We start from the raw sequence: 18,732 nt of genomic DNA, 5'->3' as shown, positions 1-18,732 counted from the left end.
ACGCACACACACATACAGTGTTTGCATGCAAATGAGTGGATTGATTTGTTAAGTGACGTTTTTGCCTCCTTACAGACAGGGGTCCGTAAGGCCTTAGAAAGGTTTTTTAGGGCCTGCAAAGGAAGGGGGAGGACCTTACTAAGCGCCACCTCGTTACGGACACCCCGTAAAGTCATCTTCACACACACACACACACACACACATCTTGACTCTTGTGTGTTAGACTCTGTAAGCCTAGCTAGCTGGTCCCAACTCAACATTATTGTCTTATGTTTTGCCACACTTAAATGTTCAATTGTGTTCAAGCATGTGCCCCTGATAGACAAGTATATTCACTTACAGTAGATGCTGTACCCCAACCTTCTGACTTCCAAGCAAGGATGAATTACATATGTTTTTAACCTCAGCATATGATTATATTGCACTTTAGTGCATACCTAATCTTGTGTTCATCTTCCGTGCATCTTGGCTGCACGTGATCACAATGATAAGAACGGCAAACACAGGGTTTCCACTGACTTCTACCCCCCGCCAACCGTTTGGGTAAAGGGCGGCTGAATTATTCATTTATTACCAGAAGGTTCCACCCCACGGTGCCTGGATGGCACACACACTGACTGGCTAATTGGCCTATCAATAACCCTGGTGACTGCCCCTTTAAGTGTCCCTTTATGTGGCACTTCATCCCTCTTCAGGAAGGTGTGGTCTTCACCAGCAATGTTTGTTGTTGTTGTTTTTTTCTTTTTCCTCCCCCAGACTGATTAGACTATTGTGAACTTCCCCGCCACAGGGCTCTAATGTGACCCTGTTCCCCTCCACCTCTGCAGGCACAGGCAAACGCTCCCTGAATCACTGATCAGTGTAGTCCTTCGATGGGGGCTGATTCTAGGCTCAACCCAACGATCCCCACAAGGGCTTTTCCTTATGTCTCAATGCACACACACACAAACACACACGTACACAAATACACACGTACACAAACACACACGTACACACACGTACACAAACACACACGTACACAAACACACACGTACACAAACACACACGTACACAAACACACACGTTTCTTCACACGTACATACAGATACACACATATCACCTTTCCTGTCTGCCCCCCTTTCCCAAATGCTGGATCCTGATTACCATAAAGGCGGGCCTCAGGAGAGAACGTTTCAATAACACGGTGCCGGCCTTTGTCTCCACGCCCTGATTGACAGGAGATTGCTCCGCACATTAAATGCCCATCAGAACCAGCATTAGTTTGGAAACAAGCGGAGCAGGGCCTGTCAAAGGTCAATCTCGGCGCATAATGAACTGCTCTCCTCGACACTCAAACACACACTCAGGCACGCACACACACACACACACACACACACACACACAGGCCCCATTAAAGACAGGGACTAAAGAGACTTGCCCTGGACTATAATAGATATGTAGCTCTAATAAAAGGTTCAGTCTCTGACATGCAACTTGGAACATAATGACATGGGTGTGCTCTTACTGGAAGGACAGGCAGACACACAGTCTGTTCTCCACATGACTCTGGGGGCTCTGGGTTCTGTTTGCTCTCAGAACAGTTACCCTTGTACTCCTGGGTTTCTCCCATTCCCGCATAGCTCATTTGAAACATAAAATGTTGTGTTTTGAAGTGGGAGAAAAATAAATGCATGATAAATCAGCGGCTGCTAATTTTATCACATCTTCGGGTCTCCGAAGAGTAATTATATTAAAGTGGAATTCTTTTTTGGAAGGAAAATCACTACGCTTCATAAACCAGAAGCCCGAGCAACAATTAGTTAGACTCTCCGATGAGAAATGTACATGTCGGACTATTTTAATAGCATCCTTCCTTCCCCCACATTAAAGCCCAGGACCTTTCAACGCTGACTTGCTCCAGGACCTTTTTCTGGAACCTTCAACCTCTTTATTGATATTCTTCCACCTCTCATAAACTCATTATACGAGAGCCGCGCCACTCCACCACCCCCACTTTCTCCGTCAAAGCCCCCTTCCCCGTCAAGGGAAAATGTCACTGCACGTCAGTTTTCTGATGTCTTTTCCGTATTTCAACCCCCCCCCCCCCCCCCCCCCCCCTCCTAATGTTCAGCTCTTCTTTACCCTAAATGAGAACGTGTAATTAAGAGAGTGGGGAGAGAATGAGATGGAAAACGACCTGTCACAAAGTCACATTTAAGTGACTGATGGAGCGCTCCCCGGCCGTAAACACTTAAGTGATATGAATGGCCGCTTAAGCGCGCCGCGGCTTAATGTTTTGTCGCGAATTAATGCCACACCAGGCAGCAATGACAATCAAGGCCTCCTCATTCTAATTTGGACGCGTCGGGAAGCCTTTGTGTGCCGACAGCTTTGCTGGCAAATTACCACAATGACTTGTTTTTATGAGAAACCATAAATGTTGTATTTTTTTTTTCCTTCTTCGGTAGCTAATGAGGAGACAAAACAGCTTGTGTCTCAGTGTTCTAGTGATGCGACATGATGTGTGTCGGGTCTGATGTTTCTAAAAAGTGGATTTTTTTTTATCCCAGGTTCCTGGATGATCGCCTTGCCAAGAGTTCACCCTTAAGGTTTCGAATTCTCATTAATAAAAAAGCTTTTTTTGCTCATTATGCTGGAAAGCTTATGTAATTAATGCATTGTCTCTTTGATGCATCGAAGTGGGTTAGGTGTAGATCATTCGGCATGTACAACAGTGCCCCGCGCATCCAATACACTGATCTCAGATCAATCTGGCAAGGTCAAGGTCCCCACTTCAAATGAACTCAACACAGACACATACCCATAGAACATATATGCATATGGCTACTTCCTATTTCCCTTACCCATTGTTTTCTTTCTCTCCTCCTCTCCTCTTTCCCTCCCTCCTCCTCTCCTCCTCTTCCTCCTCAGGCTCTGGAGAGTGAGTTTGTGTCATGCCAGCTCCACCAGTGGATCGACCTGATCTTCGGCTACAAGCAGCAGGGTCCCGAGGCCACTCGCTCCCTGAACGTCTTCTACTACCTGACCTACGAGGGCGCCGTCAACCTCAGCTCCATCACCGACCCCATGCTCCGCGAGGTGACCACCACCCCACGGACACACTCTCACACACACACGCTTCAAACACACACACGCTTCAAACACACAGACACACACGCTTCAAACACACAGACACACATATGCTTCAAACACACACACGCTTCAAACACACAGACACACACACGCTTCAGACACACACACGCTTCAAACACACAGACACACACACTTTCGGGATCACAGACAGCTTCAAGAATTTACCTCGGATTACCACAGACACATTCACACTCAAAGTATAATGCTGATTCGACTTCATCTAATCCAAAATATGGAAATACCCCATATTACTGGTAAATGCACACAAAGCATTAGCCCTTCCCCAATCCAATTAAGCAGAATCAGTACATTTCAGCATGTTCACCATAATGCTCTGAGCTCCAGATTATGGATGCTATTAGCAGTGTTACAGTACATTTGACTGTTAGCCCTTTTCTGTGGAAGCTATAAGAGGGCCGTTCACTGGCAGCCGTGCTCAGTGTAAACCCTGCTGGGAGCTCTGGTTTGAGTGCTCCATTTGAACGCTTTAAAGCCTCTCTCTGCTCTCATTTATAATTTATGCCCATTCACTTTGAAGCACTATACGCACACACAAACGCACACGAACTAGCAAAATCGAAAGCTAAATTGCAAGCGGCTAAATCCGCTAGCTGACAGGCTAGCAGATCTGCGGTAAGCAAGCAAGAGTAACTGTTTGACCCCCGCACCCCCCATCAGACAGACGTGACTTCTCCTCCAAACAGCCATGCTGATGCGAGTGTCAGAGCGCCAGACAAGCTAGCACGCTAACTCGCTAACTCAGACAAGCTAGCTCGCTAACTCAGACAAGCCCTGCTATGTGGAATGCATACAGTAGCCTCTAGTTCCAGAGCGAGCCCATAAAATGCTAACCCCAGAATGTGCTGCTGGTGTTTGCATTTACTGAAAGCCCTGGTAACACATTGGTGCCTACCAATGTCAACTCACTACCAGAATTAAAACAACCCTATCAAAGGGTCTGACCATATGGTCAAGCCTGTTAATTTGGAAGCCCTTTTATCATAGATTCCCCTATCATTCTTTAGCTCCCTTAATGGGAGAATCTTCTCATGGGTGTGTGTCTGGATGGTGACAAGGGGTCTCTCCAGCCCCTCCTCTCAAGGAGAACAGAGCATGCTCAGTGAGCGTGCTCAGTAGGCTGGCGGGGGTGTGGAGCTGCCCTTCATGCTCAGTGACTGGAGCATCGCGGGCACAGAGGGCAGCGCCCTGATTTACGACCTCATTCAGGTTAGGCCCATCCAGATGTGCTCTGGCCACACACACGCACGTACACACGCACGTACACACGCACGTACACACGCAATCATACACCCACACCGACTCACACCCCTGCCGAACACTCACACCCACTCATTCCAAATCTGTTTCACACACACACATGCACGCACACACACACGCTTTCACACGCACACACACGCATGCAGATTCATTGCCAGGAGGAGGGTGGGCTGATGGCGTCACTGCCCCTCTGCCCAGCCTGGCCCAGCACATCACCATGCCGACTGGTTAATACACACACCGGCAAATTGGATCCCTTTCCACCGAGACGCTCTGGCGACCAGGAGATCGATAAATAAAGAGCACGTATGCATGAAGGTGGATATGCACGGTGACCAAACGTATGAATAGAAAGCAGTTCTCCCTTCATAAAAGGACAGATATGAAAGAGAGCGTTGTCCTCGTGGACGTGGTCTCCTCCTCATCCCTTGAGAGCCCAATCAGCTGGCCTCTTCTCACACACACACACACACACACAAACAGAACCTTGAGCGTTTTAATTAGTAAAATAAACCAAGGCGAGCTGAAGCCAGGATCCTACTGAGTGTTTGTGCAGGAAGCAGGCCTGTGGAGCAGGAGGAAACGGGCCCCTGGTCTGGGCCGCGTCAGGGGCCGGGGTAGGGGGGAGGGGAGAGGGGGGGTCCAGGGGACCCTCTCCACTGAGTGACAACTGTTTCAGCCAGAGGTCTGGCCTGGCCTGGGCTGGGCTGAGCCACGCCAGACTAGGCCCGCGGGCTGGTTAGTGTCAGGGGAAGAGGGGGGGCAGCTGGCTCAGTATTCCTGCCCACTTGGCAGCTGGAGGAGACACACACACACAGACTGTAGGTGCACAGGCTCTGCAGTGGTGCGGGATGGCTGTGTGTTTGTGCATGCTTGTCGCTAAGGCATTTGGAATGTCTCAAGGCAGATTAGGCTACGCTGCGGAGACCGCCGGCGTGTTTTCCCAGACGATGATTACTTCCTGTCCTGCCTCCACCACCAAGTGAAAACCAACCCCCCCGCCCCCTCTCTCTCCACCGTCGAACTTGCTCTCCCGTTCCCTCCGAGCCCTCTGCGTTGACTCAGGCCAAAGAAAGGGAGACATGCAGTTACCCCGCCCCGCCCCGCGCAGGGTTTCCCCCCCTTCTTCGTAGACGGTCACGGAAACTCCCATAACCTCTCACGCCACCGATGCTCCCCAGACCACGTCCGTCTGCATCTTCTGGAGCTTCTGGGTAACACGACTCAGTGAGGTATACTCAATGACCATGCTCCTGACACACCAGGCTCCTGACACACCAGGCTCCTGACACACCAGGCTCCTGACACACCAGGCTCCTGACACACCAGGCTCCTGACACACCAGGCTCCTGACACACCAGGCCCCTGACACACCAGGCTCCTGACACACCAGGCTCCTGACACACCAGGCTCCTGACACACCAGGCCCCTGACACACCAGGCTCCTGACACACCAGGCCCCTGACACACCAGGCTCCTGACACACCAGGCCCCTGACACACCAGGCTCCTGACACACCAGGCTCCTGACACACCAGGCTCCTGACACACCAGGCTCCTGACACACCAGGCTCCTGACACACCAGGCCCCTGACACACCAGGCCCCTGACACACCAGGCCCCTGACACACCAGGCCCCTGACACACCAGGCTCCTGACACACCAGGCTCCTGACACACCAGGCTCCTGACACACCAGGCTCCTGACACACCAGGCTCCTGACACACCAGGCCCCTGACACACCAGGCTCCTGACACACCAGGCCCCTGACACACCAGGCTCCTGACACACCAGGCTCCTGACACACCAGGCCCCTGACACACCAGGCTCCCGACACGTCACAAGGCCGCGTTCTATTATTTCACATTCTTCCGAGGCAAACCCATTAACGGAGATTCGATTTGCATCCGCGGGGAAGCGTGCGTTTTTACACGGCCCGCCTTGTCAAGGGGGCGGAGTAAATCAAATCAGGGGAGCCGTCGCCCGGGTTCAGAAGGGCGCTTCCGTCATTTAAATGTATAGAATAGAGAGAGGCTCTCATCAGACACGGACGAGCGAGCCCCAAAAGAGATTGGCCTCGCTGGTACACCCCCTGACACACACACACACACACTGCTGTCACACAATCACCTCGACATTACATAGGCATACAAGCCCTAGGACACTCTGACCTAGATTCACCCGCCCTCCCCGACACTGGGACGACGTCATAAATGTCAGAGCGAGGGATTTAAATGAAGACGGGTTGAGTGAGTCAGGACGGGGCGTTTGTTCCAGTCAGCCTGAGCAGAAGTGAGCAGTATATGGGTGACCTTCGGGCGGGCCGTAGCACACACACACACACACATTCCATCCACGACCCTGGGAAATTTTAAGAGCATCTCTTCTCTTCAAAAGGGGATACTTCAGAGTTTTGTTGATGATGATTGGTTGGCGATCCACGGCGATAAGAAGTCTTGCCATGTGTGCTGTTGATGTGTTAGACACACGCAAGGAGGAGATGACGACCTGGACACACACACATCTCCATGACGACCTGGACACACACACATCTCCATAACCACCTGGACACGCACACATCTCCATGACCACCTGGACACACACACACCTCTCCATGACCACCTGGACACGCACACATCTCTATGACCACCTGGACACACACTCATCACCATGACTACCTGGACACGCACACATCTCCATGACTACCTGGACACGCACACATCTCCATGACGACCTGGACACACACACATCTCCATGACGACCTGGACACACACACATCTCCATGACCACCTGGACACGCACACATCTCCATGACCACCTGGACACACACTCATCGCCATGACTACCTGGACACGCACACATCTCCATGACTACCTGGACACACACACATCTCCATGACCACCACACACACATCTCCATGACGACCTGGACACACACACATCTCCATGACGACCTGGACACACACACATCTCCATGACACCACAGCCCTTCACCTCCCACACATCCACTCCACCAGGATATCCCCAAATGATCTCTATGACTAAGACTGAGACCGTGCTTTATGTGCTTTGAACTTGGGTTGCTTTGAATTTAACGTATTGTATATTCATGAAATGATGGAGGAAAAAAAATATATACAAAAAGATTCTATATGAAAGGAAGAAATACATATATGGGGAGCGATGACTGTCATGTGAAGGACAGTTAAGTCAGTAAGAATAGAACGCTTTTTCTTCCGACCATCTTTTCCTGTTGTTTCCCACATCCCCCCATCATCTGTTAGTGATTGACGACCCTGATCGTCTCAGATGTGGATTTACACTATATAAAGTTTACAGCCGGTTCTGAGCCTATTGTTCTCCTTTGGCTGGAGAGAGATTAGAAAAAAAGAGGAAGGAGAGAGAGAGAGAGAGTGGGAGTGAGTGAGAGAGTATAAGAGAGAGAGCTGAGAGTGAAACGAGAGAGAGAGGAGAGAGAAAGTTAGAAAAGGGATGCAGTTGTGTCGGGTGGTTGAAATAGGGACAGAGATGGAGAGAGAGGAATGGGGTTGGAGTGAGGTAGAGAGAGGAGCAGGAGTTCAAGACAATAGGATTAGGCAGGCAGACTTCATAGGATTTTCTTATGGAAATACCATATGCAGGACTGCACAGTGAAGACGCTGTCAGAGGCCAGGCCAAACCTACCTTAAACCAGCCTACACACACACACACGCTCACACACACACGCTCACACACAGTCTCCTGTCATAGTACAGTAGCTTGTGCTCAGATTGTCTCAGTCTTTTTTCCTCTGTCACCCACACCCACACACCCTATCATTTATGTCTTCCCTCCTGTAATGTTGACCATAGTCTTATATAGTGCGTGTCGTCCTGGCTGGTGTTACCTTGACTCCGCTGCCCTGTGATGTTGTCCAGAGACCCTCTGCTCTGACATTTATAGTCCTATACCTCTTCATTATAGCACCACCTAACCAGCCTGTCTGTCCTTCCCCCTCCTCTCTCCTGCTCCATCTGCCTCTCGCTGTTTCTCACTTGGTCCCTGCCTCTTTTTCTCTCCTTCATCTGTCTGTCTGTCTCCATCTCTCTCTCCCTCTCCACCTTCTCTCAATCTCTCTCTCCCTCTGTCTTTACACCCCTCTTCATCTCTCTCCCCTCCATATCTCTTCCCTCTCCCTCCCTCTCTCCCTCTCTCCCCTCTCCATCTCTCTTCCCTCTCTCTCCCTCCCTCTCTCCCCTCTCCATCTCTCTTCCCTCTCTCTCCCTCCCTCCCTCTCTCCCCTCTCCATCTCTCTTCTCTCCCCTCTCCATCTGTCCCTCTCTCCCCTCTCCATCTCTCCCTCCCTCTCTCCCCTCTATATCTCTCCCTCCCTCTCTCCCCTCTCCATCTCTCTTCCCTCTCTCTCCCTCCCTCCCTCTCTCTCCTCTCCCTCTCTCTCCAGGCGGTGGAGGCTCAGATCAGGAGTTTTGGACAGACCCCCTCTCAGCTGCTCATCGAGCCGCACCCACCCAGGAGCTCCGCCATGCAGGTGGTGAGTCTCTCTCTCACACACACACACACACACACAAGCAGAAGGCTCCGGCCAGGACTGCCTCTGATAGCTATTGATGCCTCAGTCAATCCCTTGTGCTCCTTTCTTTGTTGTACTTCCCTCCTCCTTCATTCCTCCTTCTCTCCTCCTCCACTACCACCCCAAACACTGGGAAACTTCAGCTCTGGGATTTGAACTTATCTTGCCCCATCATCAGTGGAGGTGTGCATTTGAGAGAGAGACAGTGACAGAGAGTGGGCAGATGAAGGGCATGTATTAGCATGTGTCCAGAGACAAACTCCTCCACACCTGAGCTAGAGTGCAGACAGCCAAACCCAGGGAGACCCGGAGGGGCGGGGGGCTATGGAGGGGGGAATAATGGCCCAGAGGTGACAGGCTTTTAGGGGCAGGGGGGCGGCAGGCAGGGGTACTGGGTGGAGGCAGGAGGCGGTGGATGAAGGCCCAACGCCACTGATCCCCCCCATTAGTGTGGTGTGCCTGCGGTGCTGACAGCTGGAGACCCCCTCCTCACACACACACACACTCTCACACACATACACAGACTTCACTCTTGGCCACTATTTAACAAACGCACATTACCAGCTTGCTACTTAGTGAAAGACTCCATTACTGCATACTACCAGTGTATAGGGTTTCATCAAGGAACGCTAGCCTTTCTAATGAGTAGATTAGAGCATAGTGGTTAACTCTCCTGGATCCACCTCTCTACATCTCCCTTCCCCCATCTTCCCCCATCCCTCCCCCCTCCTCCCCAACTTCCCTCCCTCGCTCCTCTCAGTGTGTGTTGTTGTCCTTCTGGCATGTACCAGCGCTGCTAGTAATAACATTGTCAGCATTGTCTGGGAGCCTGTCAGACACACAGACACACCTATCCCTCCAGAACACACTGCATACTCTCTGCTAATGGCCGTGTAGAGTGTAACGCTGGTCTGAGTTCCCGTCATGTCAGGTGAATGTGGTCTTTGGCAGGCTAACAGGCCGACAGCCCTCACACAGAAAGCTACATCATTATGTCAGTATGCTGTGCAGTGGGTTTTAGATAGTTTTCCATTAGCTGTAGGCTAACAGCCTCAGCTGTGGCGCTCTCTGGCCTCGCTCCCTCCTCTTCGCTGCTTGTTTCGCTACATGCCGCCTGCTAACTTCTTCTTTCTCTCTACCTCCCTCCCTCTCTTTCTTCTCTGCACACGCCACCACTTACCGCTCTGTCCTTCCTCATCCTCCATGCCTGTCTTTGCCCTCCCGCCCTTCCTCCTCTCTATGCTGCTCTTCCTCCTCTCTGAACCCTCCTCTTCCTCCTCTCTGACCCCTCCTCTTCCTCCTCTCTACGCTCCTCTTCCTCCTCTCTGACCCCTCCTCTTCCTCCTCTCTACGCTCCTCTTCCTCCTCTCTGACCCCTCCTCTTCCTCCTCTCTACCCTCCTCTTTTGTTGTATCTCCTTCCCACCTCTCCTTTCCTTCCTCCTCCTCTCCTCCCTCCTCCATCCGCTGGGTCCTGAACAGTATCTCCTCCTGCAGACACCACTCATGTTCACGGAGCAGATGCAGCAGGACGTCATCATGGTCCTAAAGTTCCCCTCCAACTCTCCCGTGGCGCACGTGGCGGCCAACACCCAGGCCGGCCTGACGGCGCCCGCCATCATCACCGTCACCGCCAACCGCCTCTTTGCCGTCAACAAGTGGCACGGCCTGGCAGGTGAGCAGGGAGGGGGGGATGGGTCAACCGGATGGGGGGGATTGTGGCTCACGATGTTTTCTAAGGCGGTCACACAACCCATGTTTGAATTTTCCCAGCTGCATACCGATCGAGCCAAATTACAGCTCCTTCACCCCTCTTCAGTTCACTTGCCCTGGAAATACAGTGTTTCATGTCTGGATGATCCACTTTCTTGATATGCGTGTCAGTAATTGCATGGACCTCCCCTGCAATGATGTTCGTGTGTATACAGTCTGGGATGGAGTGTAGCAGTTGTCAGTTAGGAACTGGCACACATTCACAGTACAGCCGATTTTCAAAATAACCGCAGGCCCCAATCCACTAGACATGTGGTCTGTGTGTTACTAGTTGCACCCAAAGGCAAGTACACTTCAGGGCCATAAACCACAATATTAATGCAGTCTGTCTTTCTCTCCCCCACACATCTCTATCTCTCTCTCTCCTTTTCTCTCTCTCGCGCTCTCTCTCTCTCTCTCTCTCTCTCTCTTTCTCTCTCTCTCTCTCTCTCAGGTCATCAAAGTTCATCAGTGCAGCAGGACCAGCAGTACCAACTGCCTGTGGAAATCGACCCTCTGATAGGTCAGTTATGTGTGTGTTGTCCGCCCTCATGATGCCTTGCGGTGATGTGTCCCTGGACAGTATAGTGCATGACTGGTGCTCCCCAGCTCTAGCCCAGCCTCCCCTCCTCTCCGCCTCTCCTCCCCTCCCTTCTCCAGTTCTGTCCTCTCGTCTCCAGAGGAAATTGAGCCGGTCCTTTCACTAAAGCATTTGCATGCAAATTGGAATGCAATGAGCTGTGGCCTGGGCCAGCATTTCATCATCAATTCCCCCTCTCTCTCTCTCTCTCTCTCTCTCTCTCTCTCTCTCTCTCTCTCTCTCTCTCTCTCTTTCTCTCTCTCTCTCTTTCTCTCTCTCTCTTTTCCGCTCCCTTTTTCACTCTCTCTTTCTCTCTCTCTCTTCCTGTCGCTCTCTCTCCTCCTGTCTCTCTCTCCTTCTGTCTCTCTCTCTCTTCCTCTCTCTCTCTCTTCCTCTCTCTCTCTTCCTGTCTCTCTCTCTTCCTCTCTCTCTCTCTTCCTGTCTCTCTCTCTTCCTCTCTCTCTCTCTTCCTGTTTCTCTCTCTCCTCTTCTGTAGTTTCATTGAATCGGGGGTGGAGGACCAGTGTGTGTGTCAGTGGAAATGAATATGAATGGGGTAATAATGTGAGATGGAGAATCCACACCGCCCGGCTGTCAGGGCAATATGGCCGCCTCTCATCACTCAGGACTTGTTGATGAGCAGGAGAGGAAGTGAGGAGAGGAGTGTAGGGGAGCGTGTAGGATGAGGAGAGAGCCACAAACGTCACCGGGTTCTGACGAATGGAGGGATGATGCACGATGAGGCACGAGCAGGCCCAACTTCATCCATTCATCCCTCCTTTTTGCCTCATTCTTCTCTGCCCCCTTTTGTTTCATCAGACTGGTACGGTACTTTGTTTATAGGTCTATCTTGGTCTCTACCCCTGTCTCTTTGGCTCTCCCTCCATCTTTCTTTTCTCTCCCTCTCTCCCCCTCTCTCCCCCTCCCTTCCTGACCCATGTACACACCCAGATATGTAGTTCTCCTCAAACTGTTGACTGGTGAAGTTATCCAGGTTCACTCCTGCGTGTTCATCTTCACCACTATCTATTTCTCCCCTTTTATGGAGATCCTCTACACACAGAACACATGATGTGTGTGTGGTGTGTGTGTGTGTGTGCGTGTGCATGTTTTTGATTTAACGTGTGGGTGTCTAAGGTAGTACACTAATAAAAAACGCACCTTTTTAACAGGTTTATATGTTTCTCTTTGCACTAAAAAGCAATGACTGCTGTCATCTAACATATGCAATTTCCTTATTTTTTTTTGTCTCGTGAAACCAATGTAGTGTGTGTGTGCCTGTGTGTGTCAGTTATGTATTTAGACTGCTCACATTCCAGCGTGAGCTCGATCTAAACACAGTAAATTTGCGTGTGACTGGCGTTCGTGACGGCTACGGGAAATGTTGATAATCACTTGAAATATTGGCAGAGAGCAGCGGACTGGTCTCTGTCAGGGTCCTAGAGCCCGCCAGCCTCCTCACCTGTTCTGTTACACACACACACACAGAGACATTAGTTATTTATTTAGAAAAGGTAATGGTATTATCATGACTTTAATTACAAACCAATTGATTACATTTGCTACTCAAGCACATCAAATGTATAATATTACTGCTGTGCAGTCATCTTGTGCCTGAAGGTGAACACACATGTCCTTTTAGAAGGCCCCATGTCACATTTTGTCTAGTAATCTGTAGCAATTGGCCAGTATCCATAATTGATTATTAACCAATGTCCATATCAGAGTTTAGCATTGTTTTTGTCTGGGTACTCTAATCCTCCTCACCTTAGTGTAGCCAGGTCTACAGGAGACGTTGGAACAAGTCATTTTCTTTGAAACTGCAAAACTAATTGCTCTCTATCTTTCTTGTCCTCTCTTCCCCGTCTCTCTCCCCCTCCCCATCTCTCGTCTTCTGTCTCCAGCCAGTAACGTGGCCACCCATCGGCGCCAGATCTCTGACCTGCTGGACCAGAGTATCCAGGTTCACGCCCAGTGCTTTGTCATCACCGCCGACAACCGCTACATCCTGCTCTGCGGCTTCTGGGACAAGAGCTTCCGTGTCTACTCCACCGACTCAGGTACACACACATGCAGAACCTGGCTCTCACACACACACTAACACAGAAGCAAGATTACAGAGACACACACACACAAACAAAGAAGAGTACGCAGACACACATACAAACATAGGAGCTAGAAACCCACAGACACACACACACACAAGCCCTGACAGCTCTATCAGGTAGGTCACAGGGTCCTAAATGAGACCAGCTCCCTACTCCAGCTCTCTAAGCCCCCCCGCCCCCCATCCCATCTCCCAGCCCGTTCCAACCCTCACGCATGCATAGGGTCCCCCAATTCAATTTCTCAAAGGGCGAGATCTGGCTCTCAATAGAGGGAGGAAGCGAGTGACGGAGGGGAGAGAGAGCCCTTTGTGTGTCTGCCACCAGGGAGTTGTGCAACCGCAACGCGAACACATTTTAATCAGGCGCGCTCCACAGCTGCTGCGACCACCACAGTCCCCGAGGCGACGCAGGTTAAAGAACAGAGCCACTTGATCAATTACAAGACGGGATTGGTACACACACACACAAACACATCAGGATTGGAAAGTCAGATTGATTAAATTTGCGCGCGTGTGTGTGTCCCAGTCATGTCACCAATGCATGTGTTTGAGATTAAAACACCCATAGTCACCGCAGTGTAACTTATGAGTCTGTTAATTATTTTGGTAGTGTTTATACTGGCTGTCAAACACTTGCACACTTATCTCCGTGTGAGCCCAGCTGGTTCAAATCCTCCCAGGGAGGATTTGAACCAGGCTGCTTCATAATTGTCCCCTTTTTTTACATCAAAAAGACGTTATCACACCGACATGGATGTTGACACCCTGGCTTAAACAGTCATGGAGCAGCACGCAGACACACACGCACAGACACACACACACACACACAGACACACACACACACAGACACACACAGACACACACACACACAGACACACACAGACACACACACAGACACACACACACAGACACACAGACACACACGCACAGACACACACACACAGACACACACACACAGACACACACACACAGACACACACGCACACAGACACACACACACACACAGACACACACGCACACACACACACGCACACGCACACAGACACACACACACAGACACACACGCACACACAGACACACACACACAGACACACACGCACACAGACACACACACACACACAGACACACACGCACACACACACACGCACACACACACACACAGACATGTGGGGGTCAGTCACTGACGTGAGGAGCACGCCTTCTGACAGGCTTCTGATCCTGCAATTACACACACTCAAACGATGACACACACACTCAGGCAGGTGTGCTGAGGCACACACACATATAGACACCTTCATATGTGTGTGTGCTCGTGCTGAACCAGAGCAGCTTGGCTAACAGACCTGCAGCACACCAACACATTCACACAATACAGTCGTATCCTGACAACACAGTCTTTCTGCAAGACATGGATTTTCTATTGAACCAAATCAAGGAGCTACAACATTGACTTAGAATGTTATTGCAATGTGTTTGTTTGTGTGTGTGTGTCCCCAGGTAAGCTGACCCAGATAGTGTTTGGCCACCGTGACGTGGTGACGTGCCTGGCCCGGTCTGAGTCCTACATCGGGGGGGACTGCTACGTACTGTCCGGCTCCAGAGATGCCACCCTGCTGCTCTGGTACTGGAGCGGCAAGCACAGCAGCATCGGAGAGAGCCCGGCCAGTGAGTACACACACACACACACACACGCTCCCTTCAGAGCTCTCTGAACATCCCACTGCATAAGCATGCCATAGTTGATTCATAAGCATGCCCTAGTTGATTCATAAGCATGCCATAGTTGATTCATAAGCATGCCTGGAGCCACACACGCACGCACACACACGGACACAGCATCATCAGAGAGCAGGAAGTCACACAGGGAACTCCACCCCCTGCAATACAACACAAGTCATTTCAATTGTGATGCAACTCTTAAAGTCCATAGTCCTGCAGAGATGTGCCATTCAGATGTCCATTACTGATCTCACCATACAGATACACACCTGATATCTGCAAGCCCAGTTTGGTTATTTAGTGAAGAAATACTGAAGGTTAACCCTGTTGTAAGAGATGAGGGACCATAGGGAACACACACTCACACACACACACACACACACACACTCCATGCTGACAGGCTTGACTGTGTGATTTACGGCCCCTATGTACAGAGTAACAACTACTTTCATCTGACCAGACCAGACCTCTTTACACAGATTGGATTTCTAAGGACTGTTGTGCAAGATACAGGATCCTTCTAATGTGTTTGAAAGTGTGTGTAAGAGAGGGAGAAAGGGAGCGAGAGAGTGTGAGAGTGTGTGAGAGAGAGTGAAAGTACCAGGGCCACTTAGAGACGGTCATGTGACACAGGGGGTCGCCGACACATGAAAAAGTTGGATTCTGGGGTCACGGCACTCGATAAAAGTGAAAGATGTCACAGGACGCCCTTCCTTTACCTTAACATGTGGTTCTGGCCCTGATCAAAGCACGTAACACACACACACATACACACACACACATAGCACTAAGCCCCCATAGTGCTAATTTGACCAGCTCAGATACCCCGACATGCTGGTAAGTGCTCTCCAACAAATGGAACGACAATTTATGACAAATTGTGATTTAGTAAATAAGACCTCATCGGTTGTTGGTTAGAAGGACCTAGCAGCTAGAACCTAGCTGAAAGGACAGATTTGGAACTTCACAGCACACACACACTGCAGACCCTGCAGCCTCACCAACCCACTCCCCATGGCTAGACTTTACCAGAGAATCAGAATATCATCAAATAAAGACATTCTGGTACACAATCCGTGTGAAAAGCACCATTTTCAAATCTGAATGTATTAACTCAACGTGTATTTCTGGCTTGTTTTGGCAGTTTGACACCCAAGAGGTTGTTGCTGTGCTCTGTGAATGATCACTTTCATTGGCCGTCATGTGCCTATTTATTTCTCTGTTCTGAGAATGAGCTCATCTGATTTATTAGGTGCTATATACATGTGCTGGGACACAATGGAACAGACTGAGCCAGTACTGAGATGGGAAACAAGCAGCACTGTGGGAATACCTTTTACCATATCTGGCACAGTGGGAAAGGGCATCTTATTGTTTTTCTTTCATACTGTCTGAGTGTGTGTGTGTGTGTGTGTGTGGATTGAGCCCAGTTAGCTGTGGTCCCTCAACAACACAATATGATGCTCCATTGCCCCATACCACATGACACGTACAAACACACACACGTTACACACGCGCACAGGTTATTTTATTCTTTTTTAAAACGGTAAGCTTTCAAGTTTATCCCTCACACACACACACACACACTTCTAAGTAATGCTCTCTGAACATCCCACAAACTTCCTACGCATTGTTGATTCCAGGGCCCTGAGCCACACACACACACACACAGTTATCTCGTTCAGCAATACCAAAAGGCACATTGCAAACACAGTGCATAGATTGTATATATCTTATAGATCTCTCAGATGACACTGCCATCTACTGGCCAAACGTTTTTTCCAGTTCCCAGAGTGCAGAAATGTGTTTAAGAGTAATCTAGCATATTTCTGTCAGATCTCCAATTATTTGAACCCTCAGATAACATGTGTGAGTGTAGAATTTGAAACCTGGTAGATAAAGTATGAGATTGTTTAGAACTCTCTCTCTCACACACACACACACACACACACACACACACACACACACACACTCATTCCCTCCCCCTCCTCTCCCAGGTAAGCGATACCCTCCTCAGTTTCCCAGCCTGGTTATATATAGGTATTAGATGGTAATCAGATGTGGCTGTAATGCAAACCTGATGACCCCCCCCCCCCCCTCACAGAGAGGTTAAACCATACACCAATATATCAGTTTTATTGATCCTCCACTGGACAAAACCCTAACCTGACTTTTAATCCTCACCGTTGTCGAACATAAGTCAGTTTTCCCCACAGCCTTGATGACACCCGTGGACACTGACCTGATGAACAGGCACTCTGTCACAAAGCCCGGGACCCAACCCTTCAAATGGGTTTTTTTTTTTTTTTTGTCTCAAATGAACGTAGCAACTTCCAAGTCCTGGTCTGGTTTACGAGGAGGGGTTCAGAGTCGGTCCAGTGGTTAGTGTTGTACCTTTGCTGTGTGTGGAAGTTAACCCAGGCCTCTTGCTGGGCTAGTGAAAGTCTTTACAGAAGCAGCGTTGTTTTGAGGTGGGGGTGTACCTCAGAGTTCACGCGTCAATCAGTCGAAGGGACCCGTGTCGGGTTTCTGCGTTCAAAGTCGTGCCTGCTAATGAAGTTCTCTGGAGCGTGGTCATAAGGGCTGCTCAGGAGGTGGATCTCTTGAAGAGGCTGTGTGTTGTATATCCACACTAGTTCTTCTATACACATAGTTTGGATTTTGTATGATGAAGGGAGAGACTTTAGAATCAGAATGGGTATAAGTCGCCATGAAAGTTTGCACAGACAAGGAATTTGCTTTGGTAGGAAGGTGCATACATATAGGAATCATCAATTTAAGATTAGACTCTGGGACTGTGTTCCCAGGTCCCCGGCCTGTCTCTTATTCTAGGATGAACAGGACCCTCAGTAACACACACACACACACTTCCCTTGTAGTAGTAGACCCAGACCAACCTGAGAAGCCCCCCCCTGCCCTCTGATAATGCATGTGTAATGACCTTTCCATTAGACAGACACAGACACAGACACAGCCATGCCCCTGGGAAACAGAGCAGTGTCAGACAGGGTTACTAGCTACCTCACGACTCCAAGGACAACATGAGGATGTGAGGAGAAAGTTGGATGTCAGAGAAGAAAAGAAACAGAGAAAAGAGTTACGCGAGGGAGAGAGGTTTTCTTCTTCAGACCTAGATCTGAAAACCAAGATGGAGTAGTCGTAAGAGTAGAGAAATGATGTAGTTGACTGAGCACGGTAGGTGTTTTGTTTAGCGTTTGTAACCATGGTCGCTGAGTATGGTTCTCTGTGTTATTCACCACAGCCAACAGGTACAGTACTACCCAGCACTGTATGATAGACTGTGGTCAGCTGCTCATGGTCATTGTGTGGTGCACTCACTGTGGTAGTCTACACCCTCACAGTGTGTGTGTGTGTGTGCGTTTGTGTTTGTGTGTGTGTGTGTGCGCGCGTGCGTGCGTGTGAAAAGAGCAGCCAGAGAGCTTGTTTTGGTCTGCATCTGACAGCTCAACCATCACAAGTGAATCATCCAGTGATCACGTGCTCATCCTGGATCAGTTATCTTCTCTTTCTTTCCTTCTTTACCTTTCTCTCGTTTAGTTTCCTTCCATGTCACCCTGCCTCAAACCCTATCCTCTC

General features: G+C 49.9%; 1 protein-coding gene across 1 annotated transcript in view; it reads left to right on the top strand.

Moving 5' to 3' along the window:
* Window positions 1-18,732, top strand: part of LOC124484328 (lipopolysaccharide-responsive and beige-like anchor protein) — a 135,438-nt gene that overhangs the window by 108,961 nt on the left and 7,745 nt on the right. Inside the window, 6 exon segments of the mRNA XM_047045212.1 lie at window positions 2,911-3,078; window positions 8,850-8,939; window positions 10,475-10,652; window positions 11,184-11,252; window positions 13,214-13,369; window positions 14,914-15,081. Coding sequence (XP_046901168.1) covers window positions 2,911-3,078; window positions 8,850-8,939; window positions 10,475-10,652; window positions 11,184-11,252; window positions 13,214-13,369; window positions 14,914-15,081 — 829 coding nt within the window.

Source organism: Hypomesus transpacificus, chromosome 22 (genome assembly GCF_021917145.1).
Source record: "Hypomesus transpacificus isolate Combined female chromosome 22, fHypTra1, whole genome shotgun sequence".
In the NCBI taxonomy this organism is placed as follows: domain Eukaryota; kingdom Metazoa; phylum Chordata; class Actinopteri; order Osmeriformes; family Osmeridae; genus Hypomesus; species Hypomesus transpacificus.
Note: the sequence above shows the minus strand (reverse complement) of the source record. Positions and strands in the feature narration are given on the sequence as shown.